The sequence below is a fragment of the Pinus tabuliformis genome, chromosome 5_2 (genome assembly GCF_031772625.1).
Source record: "Pinus tabuliformis cultivar Carrire ecotype Pingquan chromosome 5_2, CPIR1, whole genome shotgun sequence".
In the NCBI taxonomy this organism is placed as follows: domain Eukaryota; kingdom Viridiplantae; phylum Streptophyta; class Pinopsida; order Pinales; family Pinaceae; genus Pinus; species Pinus tabuliformis.
The window spans coordinates 615378409-615398135 of NC_142306.1; the positions used below are offsets into that span (position 1 = coordinate 615378409).

The 19727-nt window shown below is 41.5% G+C and overlaps 1 protein-coding gene across 1 annotated transcript in view; it reads left to right on the plus strand.

Moving 5' to 3' along the window:
• The window catches only part of LOC149160526 (putative CRM domain-containing protein At3g25440, chloroplastic), a 98882-nt gene extending 79481 nt beyond the window's left edge, over positions 1-19401 (plus strand). The window contains exon 4 of the mRNA XM_089436716.1: positions 18241-19401. Coding sequence (XP_089292842.1) covers positions 18241-18525 — 285 coding nt within the window. The 3' untranslated portion in view covers positions 18526-19401. The remainder of the gene's footprint in view (positions 1-18240) is intronic.
• Positions 19402-19727: the final 326 nt, after the last annotated feature.

Here is a 19727-nt window from a genome sequence, read left to right on the forward strand (position 1 = left end):
TTTCAGTATTTATATGGTTAAATAACTTGTCAATGAATAAACAAGTAGGTGAAATAAACCAGATAATGCAGTAGGAATTTCTGACGTGTCAGACTTAGAAATTTCAACACCAACTCCACCGTCGGAATAACTTTGGAGGAGATCTTAAGGAAAGGCAAGTGCAGGAGACCCTAAGAGATCGAACTTTTTGGAGCGCTAGCTTGTTGGGAAATTGAATCCCTAGGTACCCCAAATTGGCTAGACTTGGAAGGAGGTGAAAGAATATGATTTTTAGTGACCGCCCTTGGTAGATCAGTGCCTTAACCTTTGGGAGAATGGAGTCTATGATGAATATGAGTAGGATTTCTTGGTTGCCAATCAAGGAGGCCTCAAGATCACTTCGCTAACCTTCTAGGTCAAGAAGAAGCAAATTTGCAACTTTTATACTTTGATGTGCAAAGGAAATGGCTTATCAAGGTCAAATTATTTGATAGAATTACCTAGGAGATTTCGCTTGTATTACATGGCCCATACATTGAGAGATGCTATAATAGAGACAAATTCCACAATTTTAAGCAGTAAATGCATGCAGCAATTAACCCTAGAACAACGAAAATCCTAGTCCAACGTATATGACAAAAGTAAGCAAGAATAACATTAAAAAGCATGTACTTACATGTAATAAAGTATATCCGACCATTCACAATTGACAAGAGAGAAGCTCCAAGAGAAGATAGACCAATATCCACACATCAAAACTCATCCATAAAGCACCAATTCATCCTCTAGAAGAAGTGAGAAAATCTCAAGAGAGATAAGAGATCCAAATCAAAGTAATGATGAGCAAATGAGCTCATCTCACTTGTATTTATACACAACTTAGGAGTTCGAATTAGCCTCGTTGGTCTACATAATCCCCAAAAATAAAATAATGTTCTAATAATTCAACTTTTGGTGACAAGCCCACCAACTAGTTTATAAATGAAAAAGTAAGCCTCTCAAGAGGTCAGATGATAATCTATGCATGTTGTAGGGCCCTTTAAGAGGCCTAGTGAGGTCCATGGGTGCCAGAATGAAGAATAGTGTTGATTTGTGGTAGCATCGGATGTGCTCTAGCCATGAAAATTGGTGGAGAGGCTAAAGCACATGAGATACCCAAGACCCAGAAATGGTTTGGGGAAATTCCACCCGGTTAGAGATGTATTAAAATAATTAATATTTTTAATGGGGTTCTTAAGTCTAAACTTAGGAAAATTAAAATATTAATGGGTATTAATATAAAATTGGGCGAAAATGTTCTAAATGACATGGATCAAGCCAAATCTAATCTTAGCCGTTGATTAGAGACTTAATCTCGGTCGTTGAAGACTCAACAAGAAAAGTATAAGAGGAGGCTTGAGGGTCAGTTGGAGATACAACAAGTCTAAGTCACCGGATTCGTCCTAAACCCCCTACGAATCCCGAATTCGGCGAATCCGACACGATTCGGTCCGGATTCGTGTCAAAATCACAGGACACGTCGTGTCCGAGGACGTGTCGCGATTTTCAAAAACGTGTCGCGATTTTAGGACACGTGTCCGGTTTCCAGGACTCGCTAAGCTCAGCGTAGGAATGAAAAGGGTGTGTTTGCTCATTAAAATTGTCATTTGACAAGTGATTTGTGCTGTTGGCAAGTGATTTGTGCTGTTGGAGCAAGGAGTAAAGCATTTTGGCAGCTTCATGATCAAGTCTAGGCCCTAGTATTGATATGCTATTCATGGTAATGTTAAATTCTTAAAGTAAAAGTGACATTCTCCTTAATCTTCATTTTCATCCTTTTACTTAAATTTTTAACATTACCATGAAATGACTCAGGATGTTTGAGAGTGTTTCCGACCTCATTGGATTTCATATGGAGAAAGTAGAATTTTAGATTTCATTCAAAATCCAGCAGACTTATCAGTTTTTCAGGATTTTAGGATTGGGGGATTGCAATGTTTCCATTGAATTTTGTCATGTATTAGGGTATGGAACTCGTATTTAATCAAGAGCACCAAACCAAGAGCTTCTGAATATGTCGCTCCCGCTCCCGTTTTCGCTCCCGCTCCCCGCTTTCGCTCCCGCTCCCAAGTAACACTGTTCCTGATGATATGGGTCTGGACACCACTGTTGAGTTGGCATTGGCCAACATGGATCTCAATGATCTAGTGCTAGAGCCTGTTAGATTTGATGACTTAGAGGGGTCAACCTCAATACTAGCAGATGCAAAGGCGACTATGGATACAACGGAGTAGGAGGATGTAGAGGAGAGCAGTGGGGACCATGATGATGGGGACAGTGATGCTGATTGATGCCTTGAGGCTTGTATACCTGTAGTTGTTTTATATTTTCTATTTCTATTTGCCATTGGCAATTCACCAACACTACCTATGTAACACATTTTGATTTGATGACTTAATGAGAAAACTACAGTTGTTAGTGTGTTTATCTTACTATCTTGTAGTTGTAAGTTGTCTTTTAGTTATGAATTATGAATCATGATTTAAATTTTTAATAGATTTATCATTTATGTGACCAGTACCACTGACATTTATTCGAATTTTGTATCTACTATGCATGCTAATAGCTATAGATGAAGATCTATGTTTGAAATCAATAAATTTGTATCATTAATTAAAATGTGTAAGAAATATGATAATATCTAATTTTTAATATATATGTATATTTTTTAAATATATATATATATATATATATATATTTTTTTTAATAAAATAATATATAACGTGTCCTAACGTGTCCTGTTCCGGGGGGTCAGCGTGTCCGAATCCGACACCACGAATCTCGAATCCTACGTGTCCCGAATCCCCGTGTCAGGTGACTTAGCAACAAGTTGATCAGTCAATTCGACTTGTTTGAGCGGGGTTTGCTGAAAGAATCGAACCAGTGATCTATTGCAGCGAGGAGCAGTTCGGCACGAGGCCGAGAATAAATAGCAGAGAGACAGAGATATGCCAGAGAGACAACACAGAGCTTGGAGAGGTTGACGCAGAGGCAGCTAGGAGCTACATAGAGGCTAAAGAGGCCAGCGTGGGTGACGCAGAGGGTCTGAGAGCTGACGCAGGACCAAGAGGCAACGCCAAAAGAATTTTCGTTGGGCAGATTGAGAGCTGGTGAGTCGGGAAGGGTGACGAAGTCCCTGCAGAGTGACACAGAGCAGTAGAGAAGCTTGGAGCAACTTTCACTGTCCAGCTAAGGAGCTGCCATTGTTGTTGTGGGATCGTTCATCCAGTGATTGATCAGCCAAAATATCTGTCTCCGAGGAGAGGTACTACTGCCGAGGGCATTCTCTGTTGGGTGAGCCATTTCTGGCACCCTAGATGTATTCAGAAACTGCATAATAATAAAACTCTCATATCTGCTGCACTGGTTTTCCCGCATTGGGTTTTTCCAGGGACGATTGTCCAAAAATAACAGTGTCCCTTGTGTGTTTGTCTCAATTATTTCAGTTGTTGATCTATATATGAGTTAAGGTTGCATTTGTATTTATTTTAGTATTTATATTTATAAATAACTTGTTAATGGAATAAACAAGTAGGAGAAATTAAACCAGATAATGTAGTAGGGATTTCTGATGTGTTAGATTCAGAAATTTCAACATGGTATTAGAGCGTTGCAGATCACAGGAGGACTGAAGGCACCAACATAATCAGAAGTATTTGCAGCAGTAGCAGCTGTCCTGAGAGACAGAGCTGCTCCTAAGCAGAAAGCAACAAAGAAGGAGTGACGCAGAGGGCCTGCGTCATCATTTCGAGCTAGAGAGAGGGCCAACGCAGAGGCAGAGAGGCAGAAGAGGCTCACGAAGAGCCACATCATCCTACTTAGTCAAGTAGGCTTGACACAGTTGGCCAGAGGAGTGATTCAGCCTTTACCGGGATTGCGCAGAGTTGGAAGGCTTAGTTTCTTCAGTTGCTGGGGCATAGGGAGCTGTGGGCAGATTGTGGATTAGGAAGCTGGTGGGGTGTTGTTGCTGTCGAAGCAGAACAGTACCTAACGGGACAGAACCAAGGTAGAGGGAGTCACTGCCTTAACGGATTTCTAGCCAAGAAATCTAGATTCGAGTTGCAGTTACAAAGAGGATCAGAGAGGAGCAGATCGACAGTTGGTGGGAAGATTTCCAGCAGGGAAATTGAGACTCAGAGGGAGTCTAGGAGAGAACTTCGAGGAGGGAAGTCGAGACTTAGAGGGAGTCCAGAAGAGGAGCGAAGATGGCAACGAACGGACCGAGGGATCAGTGCAGGGTAGACGGGGCCTCCAACTTTGTTATCTGGAAGGCCAGGATCCCGTATGTTCTGGATAGACATTGCATCAAGGGCTTCACCTTGAGAACCGTGGCTATCTTAGTAGACCCAGCTAATAATGAGAAGTATGAGGATGCAATGACGAAGGCAAAGTGCATAATCTTTGATGGGGTCAAGGATCATGTCGTACCACATATTGCCGAAAAGAACATGATAAAGGAGATGTGGGATACTTTGACGACATTGTATTAGGGCACTTCCGTGCAGCGGAAGATGCAATTAGAGAATCAGTTGTGGTTGTATCAGATGCAGAAGGGGGAGAAGATAGATCTATACCTCCTCAAATTGCAGGAGATTCAGGACCAACTTACTTCCATAGGGGTCACGTTGGATCAGGAGTTCATGTTGAGGACCGCTCTGAATGCAGTCTCCAAGGATTGGGAGACATTTGTCCAAAGCATTTTGGGCAGAGCTAATTTTCCAGGATGGGAAGAGATGTGGGCAGCTCTTCGCCAAGAAGAGATCAAACAGTTGACCAAGGCGAGAAGTAGCAACAAAGGGGGTCGAATCAAGAAAGAGGAGGAAGAGGATGCGGATCTGACATCTGCGGGACAACAGGGGAAGAGGAAGAAGGACATCTCCAAGGTGAAGTGTTTCTATTATGGGGAGCTAGGTCATTATGCAACCCAGTGTCCGAGGAAGAAGAACAAGGGAGGGGATTCTGACTCCAAGGCAACTCCAGCTAAGGCGGAGAAAGAAGTCGAGACTGATGACGACTATGCCATGGGTGCACATGCACCTCTAGAGAAGAGGTGGGGTGACATCGAGCTGTAGTCAGGAGGACTAAAGAAGATGAGGGGCAGGATCCTTGAGGTACTCAAACTCTTGGATCATATCCGACTACGGGAGCCCCGAATGAAAGTAGCAGGCTGACGGATGTCGGTAGAAGCAAGATGTGATGAAGCGACAAGGCAGTGCTAGAGTGCAAAGGTTTGTAGTAGCCTAGTGGGGGTTGCAACAGTGCGAGAGGCACAAAGGTGGTTACAACAGTGCAAGAGGCACAGTGGAAGTTGCAGTAGTGTGAGAGGCACAGAGGTGGTTGCAGCAGCGCAGAGGCAACAAAGGGAGCACAGGATAGAAGCAGAGGTAGCTTCAGCATTAGGAGGTTTCTAGACTGACAAGGATGTCAGGATTTGGGTAGATCAGTTACTTACTTCTTGGTAACTGAGTTGCACTACAGTAGTTAGCAGTGGTAGTGCTATGGGCAACATGGTGTAGCATGTTGAGAGGGAGCTACAGTATAGATGTAGCAGTGGCAGCGGCAGGGCCATGGGCAGCAATACAGGAAGCAGCAGTGCAGTGGATGTAGGGTAGCAGGCCCACATCAACACAGGTACCAGTGCTGGAGGACCAATGTGATGTTCAATGGTGGAGCATTACTAGAGCACATTTCTCGCTAAGAGGGAGTGTTGATTTGTGGTAGCATTGGATGTGCTCCAGCCATGAAAATTGATGGAGAAGCTAAAGCAGATGAGATCTCCAAGACCCATAAATGGTTTGGGGAAATTCCACCTGGTTAGAGAGATATTAAAATAATTAATATTTTTAATGGGGTTCCTAAGTCTAAACTTAGGAAAATTAAAATATTAATGGGTATTAATATAAAACTGGGTGAGAATGTTCTAAATGACATGGATCAAGCCAAATATAATCTTAGCCATTGATTAGAGACTTAATCTCAGCCGTTGAAGACTCAACAGGAAAAATATAAGAGGAGGCTTGAGGGTCAGTTGGAGATACACCAAGTTGATCAGTCAGTTTGATTTTCTGGAGTGGGGTTTGCTAAGAGAATCGAACCAGTGATCTGTTGCAGCGAGGGGCAGTTCAGCACGAGGCCGAGAATACATAGCAGAGAGGCAGAGATAGTGCCAGAGAGACAACGCAGAACCTGGAGAGGCTGACGCAGAAGTTGCTGGGAGCTACGCAAAGGCTGAAGAGGCTAGCGTGGGTGACACAAAGGGTCTGAGAGCTGATGCAGATGCTTCAGTAGCTGTGCAAAGGCTAAAAGAGCTGATGCAAGGCCAAGAGGTAGCGCCAAAATAATTTTCGTAGGGCAGACTAAGTGCTAGTGAGCCGGGAAGGGTGATGGATTCCCTGCAGAGTGACACAGAGCAACAAAGAAGCTTGGAGTAGCTTTCGCTGTCCAGCTAGGCAACTGCCATTGTTGTTGTGGGATTGTTCATCCGGTGATTGATCAGTTGGAATATCTGTCTCCGAGGAGAGGTACTACTGTCGAGGGCATTCTTTGTTGGGTGAGCCATTTCTGGCACCCTAGATGTATTCAGAAACTGCATAATAATAAAACCCTCATATTTGTTGCACCGGTTTTCCCGCATTGGGTTTTTCCGAGGACGATTGTCCAAAAATAACGGTGTCCCTTGTGTGTTTGTCTCAGTTATTTCAGTTGCTGATTTGTATATGAGTTAAGGCTGCATTTGTGTTTATTTCAGTATTTATATTTATAAATAACTTGTTAATGGAATAAAAGTAGGAGAAATTAAACCAGATAATGCAGTAGGGATTTTCGATGTGTTAGATTTAGAAATTTCAACAAATAGGACCTTCAAAAGCAATGGTCAAGGGGTTGACCCTTGTAATAACCTGTGGTGCTCCAAATGACATGCGGGGACACACGAGTGTCCTCATGGGTCTCCAAACAATTCGAAGATGCTTGTAAATCGCCTGTAAGGACTAGGATGATGGTGTAGGTGATGTCACATCATCGTGCAAGTCCTGGATCATCTGGCAAGTGTATGGTGTAGATCTGGGGCCAGCTAGGCATGATGGATCAGGTGCATCCTCCTCGTCCAATAAGTGAACCACGAGCAATCTCTGAATGACTATGGGGATCCATGGAGTGCAATCTCAATGCTCACCCTACATGTGCTAATGCAACCCCCTGGAGGATTAGGACCCCATATAGGGAGACCAAACCCAAGATGGAAACCATCTGCAATCCTGCATAAGATCCAATGCGTCCCCTAGTTTTCCAGTACAACAAGTCATTAGAGAAATCAAGTAAATGAGCTTACCAAATCAAGGACCACAGGTGGGGACTTCATAATGTCTTGCCCTTCCATAATGGGCTTTGGGATGTGCCAATGTCTCCTAAACTCCAAATGGGGTTAACCAAATACCCTATTAGGTGGTTTATACTTCTAAAGGGGATAATATGTTCAGGGTACATCCTTCAAAAGGTGGTGGCATGCGATAGATAGGTGAATGAAGTAAGGGATGAGAAGGGGAACCCTGGGTCACATGTTGGGGTACAAGGGTAGCTAATAAGAGGGAAGCCCACACTTGGGTTTATAATGTATAGGAGGGAGCAATCGTGGTACATGAGTTACCACAACCTTGATTTTTCCATGCTTCTTAATATGCCTTTTGCATTTTTATGATTTTCTTTGATTCACTGCTCGGGGCTCAAGGGGTTAGAGCATGATGTGTAAGATATAATAGTGAATTCCCCCTTTTAAGGTGTGGCGGGTCATCGCCCACCAGGGGTTGGGACAATCATGGGTTCTTATATGATGAAGAAGGCTCATAGAACCTGTAGGAACTGGGGTGATGACTATGATGATGGGGTAGAGCTCACGCATTGGCTTTTTCCCATGTGCTAAATGTATTTGTCCCAACCATCTTTTGCATTTTGTTGTACATTTTCCTGTTGAATGTGGCCATATATGATTTTATCTTTCTTTTCAGCTTCATCAACCTCTAGGCTTCATTCCAGGCCATGATCTAAGGTGTGGGCAAGGGGAAGAGGCAAGCTAACCTTATGTGGACCTAATGTTGGAATGTGGACCCAGGAGGGAGAAATAATGAATGGGGTAATAGTGAATGGAAAGGGGGTAATATAAGCGGATAAGGGAGTGGGACCACACAACCAAAATCAGGGTTTTCCATGAAATACCATCCCTGGAAGCAAATGGTCAGTAAAAGAGATCCCACGGGACTAGAATCCAAAGTTAATTCCTAAAACGGGTCTTGGGATAGAAACACAAACCTAGCCCATTCTTTTCGCTAAAGCCCCCCATTAATCCATGCCCAGAAGTGTCCATGATAAGCACTAAAATACTCAATTTCCAAATGACAAGGCATACCTTTAGATTTTGGGAGGCCCACCTTCAAACATACGATCACGGCAGATGGGCGAGTGACCATATGGCTAGCTTAGTTGGCGGGGAAACGACACAATGAGCTAGTTGGTGGCTGAGGACCATCTTGGAGAAAGAAATTCCGAGGGAAATTACCCACAAAATGGTGGGTAACATCTATCTTCAATTGGGACGTGATCTCTCAAAGAAGTGGGAGAACCTACTTCAACGAGAGGTCACGAGAACTCCAACAATCTCTTGGTTACCATAGACCTGTCACCTGCACATATAATAGATGGAAAAACATGGGGCAACATGCTTTCGCGACGTCTCATGATCGCACATGCTAATATGTTAGGCCATAAAATCAACAGAAAATAAAATATGCAAATATGCATCTATCTACCATGAGAAAAATCATATGATGTTATTTCTAATGCAGAAATCAGCATGCAATGCATCCTACTCTACCATGCATATGATACAATGTCAAGTCTCAAGGAAGGAGGTGATATGACTTAATTTGACCGACTCAGGCCAAAGTTCGTCATTAAGTTTAGCAATGTAGTAATAGTCATCCCCAACCCTTCCATGAATCTTTATAGGTATGGGATCCTTATCTACAAAGACTAAACCCCCAACCGTATATTCTTTCTTAGGCTTCCACTTTTTGCTTGTTTGAGAGATTGGCCACTTGAGGATTTAAATTTCCTAGGTAGGGAGGATATGGGAAGGTTTCTCCACCTCAAATGTCTCATAGTATGGTCCAGGCTTTGATCACATGTGGTAAATAAGCAGGCTCCCTATAAAGGATAAAAGGGGTGCCATTGGATTGTGAGATGGTTGCATATGATAGGTCCATTTGAACATGCCCCCCAACGGTATCTCCCCATTTCCGGGATAACAACATCCCCCACACATCAGGAATATCAATAACAATAACATCCATGAGGAGGGATATGTTGGGATTCCTAGCTAAAGAAGCCTTAAGGTCCTTGATGATACCTTCCACTTCCACAGGTTTGGAATTAAAACCACACACCCCTTTATATGGTCGAGTGATGTTGAGACCTAATTGCTTCATAATAGTCAAAAGCATGATATTAGTGGAAGCACCTAAGTCTAACATACAATTGTGTAAGAAGAGGTCATTGATAGCCAAAGTAAGCAAGAAAGGTTTGTGCCCATGGTTTCGGTCAGGAATATGAATGTTTTCCAATTCTTCATCTTGAATCCCTAAGAACTTCTTAAGGTGTTGTTGTTGCTCAGGAACTTAGCAATCTTCTTTAGGGGAACATGTATAGTCATCTTTCCTATGGTAGCCCCTATGTCGATGTCAAGTTTAATTTCCTTCCCCTTTTCCTTCTTCCTGTGTTCTTTCCTAGGAGGATCCTTTTTCAGATTAGCTTTCGTTGGGGGATCCTTCTTAGGAGGAATTTTGGGGATAGATTCTTTAGAAGGGGCTTGCTTAGGTGATTCCTTAGGAGGCGAGGGGTCTTTGTCCTTTTCCTTTCGGGAATATTGGACCCCCTTAAATCTTCCCTGGCTATCAGAGTTAAGAATGGATTCTTCCTTCTCCTCCTTATGGGTGACCTCACTAATGGGAGGATGTGTGTATGACCCTCCTAGCAAAATGTTGAAGATGTTGGATTTCACAACATTGGCTTGCTCATCAATTTGTTCATCTTCACTTTCATCCCCTTCACCTTCCTCATCCTCAAATGAAGAGTCTGGCTCAATGACATTAGTTGGAGCCAATGTGTTTGGGATTTGAGAGGAGCTCGACATCTCTTCCTCATTTTGCTTTTTGAGAAGAGGCTTTCCTTTAGGCATATAACTTGATTTTTGGGTTCTTTCTAAGGTGGTGATTTTGTTCATGATAACACTATCACGTGCATTTTGTTCTTCAGTGATCCTTTCCATCCTTTCGAGAATGTCAAGTAGAGTTTCTTCATGTTGATATTTGGACTTCTCCTTCTTGGTCTCAACTTTGGCCCTAGGGTGATCATTGATATCAACCTTTGAGATTCGTATGTTTTCTTCTTCGATAGCCATTTCTTTAGCCTCGGCCAAAGTGGATGGTTTCTTATCCCTCAACACATAGGTGAGGTGACCACCCACTGCCTTTATGAATTTGTCAAGGATGTTGGCTTGAGATGGCTTCAAATGATCAGGTATATCTTTGACTACCCTATCAAACTTTTGAATGAACTCTTGCACATCTTCCCTTCCCTTGGTTATTTGGTAGAAGTTTTCAATGTTGAAGGTTCCTTGGGCATTACATGACCACCCTTTCATGAATAGGTCTTCAAATTGATCGAAGTCCTTTATACATCCCGAGGGAAGGCTAAGGTACCAATTTCTTGCTTGCCCTTCAAGTGATAAGGAAAAAAGCATCATGATCCTATCTTTCATCAAATATCATTCTAGGGGACATCTGCTAGTAGAATTCTTTAATAAAACCATGGGTAGTCCAAGTAGCATCCCCGTTGAATTTGGGCAACCATCGATTATATTTTTTAGGTAATGGCTTGGGATCGTTATTCAACTTCAAAGGGGCAAAGACACTAACCAAGTGTCTTTCACTCTTGGTGATCTTGGGTTGATCCTTTTCAGAGTCAGTTCTTGAACTAGATGGCATCTTTGGAGATGTATCACTGACCTTTTCAAATTCAAGAAAAAGGGCGGTTCCAACAGGGGATGGAGTTCGCTCTCCCCTTTTTGCAACAACCCTAGTTAAAGGAGGAATGTTATTGTCTTCATGTAAACTAGGGGATTGGACAATGAGTGGAGTTGCTAGAGGAATATTTTATAAATGCCATTAATGAATCAATTCCTCAATGATTCAATAGGGAGGTAGGCTTGCTTCCTCCCCGGAAACAACGCCAAAATGTTACCACTCAAACTAGCAGGGAACTTAAGGAAGATCCCTAAAGGGAAAATGCTAGGCGAAGGGCAACAAATGGAGACTTAGCTCACTGTCACCTTAGCTAAGGCTCCCTTCTATTTACGGACTTTCACCGATGGGAAGAGACCTAGTATGTATGGAGTCACCAATGAAGGATAAGTCAAAGAGTGGATATGAGTGACCCAAATAAACCTTTTCCCAGAAGAGTTTGAAGGATGGAGCTTGCTTGCTTTCTAAGCAAGGTACTATGTATTCTAGGGAAAGGAAGAGAGGATTTGAGGGTTAGGTTTATGAGATAAGACTTGTGAAGGAGTTCCCCAATCCCTAAAATCCTTTTTGGAATTGGTATCCCAGATGGTTCTTGAAGAATAATCTTTTAAAGGAACGAGACCACACAGGGCCAAGTGGACCCAGTCCAGGGTATGAGGAATGAGTGTAGCAATCAATGATATTCTTACCCTAGACAAGGTGGGGAAAGGATCAGAGAAATAATTTTCACTTAAAGATGTTGTTTTGACCCTATGAGGTACTAGTCTTGGGGATGGCAGGGCAAGGTTTGATCCTGGAGTTAGGGCTTGGATTTTCCCCCTACTCCACCGTTGGAATGACTTCAAAATTGGAGGAGAGCTTAAGGAAAGGCCAACCTAGGAGACCCTAGGAGATCTAACTTTTTGGAGGGCTAGCTTGTCGGGAAAATGATGCCCTAGGTACCCCAACTTGGCTAGACCGAGAAGGAGGCGAAAGAATATGAATTTTAGTGACCACCTTTGGTAAATCAATGCCTTAATCTTTGGGAGAATGGAGTCTATGATGAATATGAGTAGGATTTCTTGGTTCCCAGTCAAGGAGGCCTCAAGATCACTTTGCTAGCCTTCTAGGTCAAGAAGAAGCAACCTTGCAGCTTTTATACTTCGATGTGCAAAGGAAATGGCTTATCAAGGTCAAATTCTTTGATAGAATTACCCCTAGGAGATTTCACTCATATTACATGGCCCATACATTGAGAGATGCTATAATAGAGACAAATTCCACAATTTTAAGCAGTAAATTCATGCAACAATTAGCCCTAGAACAACGAAAATCCTAGTCCAACGTATATGATAATAGTAAACAAGAATGGCATTAAAAATCATGTACTTACATGTAACAGAGTATATCCAACCATTCGCAATTGACAAGAGACAAGCTCTAAGATAAGATAGACCAATATCCACACATCAAAACTCATCCATAATGCTCCAATTCATCTTCTAGAAAAAGTGCGAAAATCTCAAGAGAGATAAGAGATCCAAACCAAAGTGATGATGAGAAAATGAGCTCACCTCACTTGTATTTATACACAACTTAGGAGTTCGAATTAGCCTCCTTGGCCTACATAAGCCCCAAAAATAAAATATTGTTCTAATAATTCAACTTTTGGTGACAAGCCCACCAAACTAGCTCATAAATGAAAAAGCAAGCCTCTCAAGAGGGTAAATAATAATCTATACATGTTGTAGGGCCCTCTAAGAGGCCAAGTGAGGCCCATGGGTGCCACAATGAAGAATAGGACCCTCAAAAGCAGTGGTGAAGGGGTTGGCCCCTTGTAATAACTTGTGGTCCTCCAAATGACATGTGGGGGCACACAAGTGTCCTCATGGGTCTCCAAAAAAATCGAAGATGCCTGTAGATCGCCTGCAAGGGCTAGGATGATGGTGTAGGTGATGTCACATCATCGTGCAAGTCCTAGATCATTTGGCAAGTGTATGGTGTAGATCTGGGGCGAGTTGGGCGTGATGGATCAGGTGCATCCTCCTCATCCAATAAGTGAACCACGAGCAATCTCTGAATGGCTTTGGGGATCCATGGAGTGCAATCTGCGGCGGTGGAGGCCCATGGCTCTCAACGCTCACCCTACATGTGCCAATGCAACCCTCTGGAGGATTAGGACCCCGTATAGGCAGACCAAATCCAAGATAGAAACCATCTGCAATCTTGCATAAGATCTAATGCGTTCCCTAGTTTTCCAGTACAACAAGTCATTAGAGAAATCGAGTAAATGAGCTTACCAAATCATGGACCACAGGTGGGGACTTCATAATGGCTTGGCCTTCCATAATGGGCTTTGAGATGTGCCAATGTCTCCTAAACTCCAAATGGGGTTAACCAAGTACCCTATTAGGTGGTTTCTACTTCTAAAGGGGATAATATGTTCAGGGTACATCCTTCAAAAGGTGGTGGCATGTGACAAATAGGTGAATGAAGTAAGGGATGAGAAGGGGCAACCTTGGGTCACATGCTAGGGTACAAGGGTAGCTAATAAGAGGGAAGCCCACACTTGGGTTTATAATGTATAGGAGGGAGAAATCGTGGTACATGAGGTGCCCCGACCTTGATTTTTCCACCCTTCGTTATATGCCTTTTGCCTTTTATGATTTTCTTTGATTAACTGGTCAGAGCTCAAGGGGTTAGAGCATGATGTGTAAGAGATAGTAGTGAATTCCCCCTTTTAAGGTGGGGTGGGTCATCGCCCACCAAGGGTTGGGACAATCATGGGTTCCTATATGATGAAGAAGGCTCATCGAACCTGTAGGAACCAGGGTGATGACTATGATGATGGGGTAGAGCTCATGTATTGTCTTTTGCCTACGTGCTAAATGTATTTGGCCTGACCATCTTTTGCATTATGTGGTACATTTTCTTGTTGAATGTGGCCATATATGCTTTTATCTTTCTTTTCAGCGGCATCAACGTCTGAGTTTCATTCTAGGTCATGAGACCCAAGGTGTGGGCAAAGGGAGGGGGCAAGCTAACCCTATGTGGACCCAATGGCGGAATGTGGACCCAGGTGGGAGAAATGATGAATGGGGTAATAGTGAATGGAAAGGGGGTAATATAAGCGGATAAGGAAGCGGGACCACACAACCAAAATCGGGGTTTCTCGTGAAATACTATCCCTGGAACCAAATGGTCAGTAAAAGAGATACCACGGGACTAGAATCCAAGGTTAATTCCTAAAAGGGGTCTGGGGACAGAAACACAAACCTAGCCCATTCTGAATCCCCCCATTAATCCATGCCCAAAAGTGTCCATGATAAGCAAACTACAATACTCAATTTCCAAATGACAAGGCATACCTTTAGATTTTAGGAGGCCCACCTTCAAACATACGATCATGGCAGATGGGAGAGGGACCACATGGTTGGCTCAGGTGGCGGAGAAATGGCACAATGAGCTAGCTGGTGGCTGCTGGTTGCCGATTGACGATCATCTTGGAGAAAAAATTCTCCTAGGGATATTACCCACAAAATGGTGGGTAATAGGCACCCTTTTGGGAAAGGGCATGATCTTATGATCGTGCCTTTCCATTTAATTAACCTAAAATTAAATAATTTTTACATAACATTGCCTCCCTCTTGAAAGATGCTTTTTCCTCAAAGTATACATAATGATGAGTGTCTCTGGCGAAATGCTTTTGTCTCCCAAGAGGCTTCTTCTTCTGGTAGATTCTTCCAATTTTAAAGGTATTCTTTAATTACTCGTGAACTTAACTTCTCTCTGGTAGTAATGATTCCCTTTGATTCAAGAATGAACTTGCCTTCATCATCTAACATTGGCATGGTAGTTTGTGCTAATTGGTGTTTACCGGATGCTTTTTAAAGACAAGATACATGAAAAACGTTGTGAACTCGACTATTATCGAGAAGGTTTAAGCTATATGCCACTTGGTTGATCTTTTTGTTGATCTGGTACGGTGCATAGAATTTCGGTGCCAACTTGATTTTACCCTTCTACTTTAGGGATACTTGTTTGTAAGGTTGAAGCTTCATGTGATTCCTTGCAATACTTATATTTTCTTTCAATGCTTGAAGGATTTTCTAGGTCTCTTCCAACTGGTTGTTAACTACTGGAACTCTAGTTTCGGTGAAAGCCAAGTCTTTCCATTTAGGAGGTTCATAGCCGTACAAAGCTTGAAATGGGGTCATTTTTGCGGAAGTGTGATATGTTGAATTGTACCACCACTCAGCGAGGTGTAACCACTGAGCCCACTTATTTTGTTTATCTATTGCATAACAACGAAGGTAAGCTTCTAAGCATTTATTGACAATCTCGGTTTGTCTGTCTGTTTGGGGATGATATGTTGAACTCATGTTGAGGTATGTCCCAACATGTTTGAAGAGTTCCTTCTAGAAATTCCCTTTAAATTTGGCATCTCTATCACTAACAATGACTTTGGGAAAACCATGTAATTTGTAGACATTTTTACAAAATATCTCAGCGATCTCTTTTGTTGAATCTGATTTCTTCATCCCTATAAAGTGTGCATATTTTGTGAGTCTATCGACTACTATGAGAATTTTGTCCTTCCCGTCTAACATGGGTAATCCCTCAATAAAATCCATTGATACTTCTTCCCACTTTTGATTAGGAATATTCAAGGGATGGAGTAGGCCAATCTTAACACTTTCACTTTTATTCCTTTGGCATTGATCACATTCTGCGACATACTTTTGAATGTCATTACTCATTCCTTTCCAAAAAAAAGATTGACGTGCATTATAGTAGGTTTTATCAGAGCTGGTTCGGTTCACCGACAAAGTGTTGCACAAAGACGTGCTACTTCGCTGCATACAATCTCGTGAACTCTGTTTCCGGTTATCCTTGCCGTCATCCACACCCCACTCCTTAGCCGCCATTCTGCTATCCCCCGAGCCACACTGATTCCCAACCTTTTGTTGACTCTTGCTGAATGTGGCGTCCAATACCGACAACCTCCGACACCTTTCCCTAAGCTCCGCCGTCAGTTGTCCAATCTCTGTGAATAGTTGCACCGATTTCCTTTTCCCCGACCGTCGCTCACCTTGTTTGTTCACTTTATTACACTATTCATATTAATAAAAATTACTATATAGTTAACAACTATATAATTATATTGTATAGTTTTATATATATATATATATATATTATCTCGTAAAAAAAAGAAAAATTAGGGTCAAGTTGAGAAAAAGGTTAAGCTGGGTAAATATACGCCACCATATACCCGATCAATGTCTTCGTCAATGTCGATGGATGATTTTAATAAAAAATTGATAGATATTGAGACTCAGGTGACCAGACATGCTGAAAAAATCGAGGAGCTCCAGAATACAATGAAGAGAATAGAAAACCAGCTCGAGCAGAATCATAATGAATTTAAAAAGGATCATGCTATCTTTTCAAATAAGGTGGATCGAAATCATAATCAAGCAATGGTGATGTTGAACTGTATTTGTGAAAAGTTGAAAATTACTCTTGATCCAATACCCCAGAATAACGAAGCCACTCAACATCTAGATGCTTTAGATACATCAAACTCATTAGATTCACATCTGAACCCAAAGTCTCCAAAGGCATCTTCCATGCCCAATCAACAAAATAGTAACATGAATTTTCAAAATATGCAGCTATGATACCACTTGGAGCATAAAAACTCAGAAATAATAGAAAACATATATAATTTATTGATTACTTGAATGATGATTGTTTACAGTGAGGGTCCCTGGCTTATACACTGCCATGGGCACCCTTTTGGGAAAGGGCATGATCTTATGGTCGTGCCCTTTCGTCTAAATAACCTAAAATTAAATAATTTTTACATAACATGTACCATGTAAGTAAAAGATGTCCTCCCTAGCGAAACCCCACATGATAACAACAAAATAAAAGCTCCACCTAGGCTTGAACCTAGGGTGCGCCACCATCAATGGACTAATATAACGTATACATTGCCCAACCTTAGGAAAATGCTAGATCATCAAGGAAACATTTAGTACCTTCCCCTCCGCCCTCCCTCCCTGCTACTACCCTGGCCCCCTCACTCAAACTTAGGAAAATGTACATCAACAAGGATACTAATCATAATCAAACACGTTCCTCCTAGGTGATGTCTAGTATCTTGATGTTGTATTACCTAAGAGAATCCCACCAAGGCAACATGCATCACCCCACTGCATCAATACCATATGAGGAGGAGACATAAGAAAGTCCCAACTCCTTCCAATCATCAAGTATGCCCCCATCACACATCCAAAACATGAGGACCATGTAGACCATCGCCTCCTCCTAGTGACGAGCATACATCATCATGCAAAGTCACTAAGATGCTCCAGGAAGAAAATAATACATGAAATAGCAAGCATCCATATGTTAAGAGAGTGATCCAAAAGCATGAAGGTAGCATCCACAACCATGAGAAGACCTTCAACCATGACCATCCACCGAAGAAGAGTGATTCCTTTCCCAAGATATGCCCATTAAATTATCAAATGCCAAGAAGAAAAGAGGCTCCATGAAGGTGTATCTCTCCAAGTCCATCAAAAACTTCAAGGATCTGGCAGCAAACTTCATGATGTGATGAAAATCACGGTAGGGAACCTCATACAATCTGAGGTGTAACGGACCCAATTGCACATATTTTACTTTCTTAATTTTTGCATACATAACTATCCTAGCTCTGACCCTACTAATATTTTACATCAATACCTATCCTAACTCTGACCCTACTGCATACATTTCACATTATTCTAAGTATTTCCTGTAAATGTCTCCAATCTAGTTCATTAAAAACTGCCTTTTATAGGTGATACTGATTGATAACGTTTCTTTATCTATTATAGCCTATAGGTTTGTAGCCTTCTTTTCACAGTTCATGTTCCTTGTATTGGATGAAAACAAGTCGAAGTCGTCACTGGCTCTTTTTAATCATGCCACTTTATGACAGAAATGGTTTACTTAATTTGAGATTTTATTCTGTATATTCAAATACTGGCCTGAAACTGCTCTTAAACTTGGAATTCTCCTTACTTCTTTTGGTCATTATTGAGGTTATGACTGTATTTCCATTTTTATGTTGTTACACTCGTGTCATCCATGAATGTGATGTTACTTCAATATTTTGCAGGCTTTGAAGAAATCGAAGTTCTTACAGTCTCTTGATTCAGTGAGACGCTTCATTGCAATATCAGAAAAAGAGCTTGAAATATATTATAGACACATTGCCTTATATGGAAAATCATCTAAAGAACAAGGAGACGAGACATTATCCAATGAACAGCAGGTTGTCACTTCTGGTCATCTACTAGAGAATGAGAATTCCACAGAACAGTCTAGTTGTTCAGCAATTCCACTGTCAGACTCATCAGAAGAAACTCACGATTTTGTACAGGGTTCTGACAGATGCTCATAATGATAGAATAATCTGTCACAATACTGGGAATTAAAGTGGCATGTTCAGACGGATTTATTTCTTGTGTTCCACATCCAGTCCATTTGAAATAGAAGAAGTTGATCCCAAAATTTCTAGAGGCGGCATTCATGTAGACTTGTGTGAATTTTGTTCAATTTTGAGATGTAAAAGTCGTGACAGATTATGAATGATCACTACTGTCAGAGTGGTGGTTTGTGGCTGCACAATATGAAGATTTTCATTCATCGAGATATTTCCTAGAGAGTTTAAGGATGGTGATTCACAACCAACATGTCCAAGGAGGACAATGATCATCAACTGTTGTAGCAATAGTCCTGCAGTTTGGAATCTGGATAGGGATTGCGTTTGCTAAATTCTGAAATGGCTAATCTTGTGATGTTAAAATGTCATGTTCCTTGCATATTTTCACAATGACAAAATCACGGAAACCTTTTAGAGATTAGGGTGTAATTGGTAGGTTTGATCCGATCGTTAGATGCTTGAATTTGTAATATTTAGTACCATCTGTGAAGTGTGAACTGATGCACTTATATTTCATTGTTTAAGTAGACTCCATTTTCCTTTCATTTGAGTTCTCCTGCGAGCGCCATAGCTCTAGGATTGAATATGATGCAGAGATATATTTGTAATTTATAACTAGTGACTTCTAGGATTTATGGAGGTCATACGATTATCAGACTTGTTGTATGACTGATGAATACAAGTCTGCATTTTTCAAATTTTCCTTGCATCAAGGACATCTATTGAACTTTTTCTTTTCATTGTCCAGTGGCATAAAAGCGAACGCATGCAAATTTACTTTTGAGCATGGATGGGACACTGAGCTTGGAAGGATATTCTACTGAAAATTGATGATATGAATATATATAACGGCATTAACATCCAATATCAACAAATAACAAGCTGTTACACTACCAAGGAATAACCACTAATAGCATAAAGGAAGAAGATATCATATCACTGGCCACTTCAAGGGGGGCAATTTCCAGTACTTTTTGAGTTCACATATATCAGCATAATCCCTCCATATATATGATTTTTTTTATTTAAAAAATAAAGTAAAGAAAGAAAAAGAACTCAGTAGATGTGGGACAATTAGTGTCGCTCATATTATGGTAAAAGAGAGAAACTTAGATAAAAAGAGAGTAATAGTGCAGGTATGTACATAACATGTTTCCCTG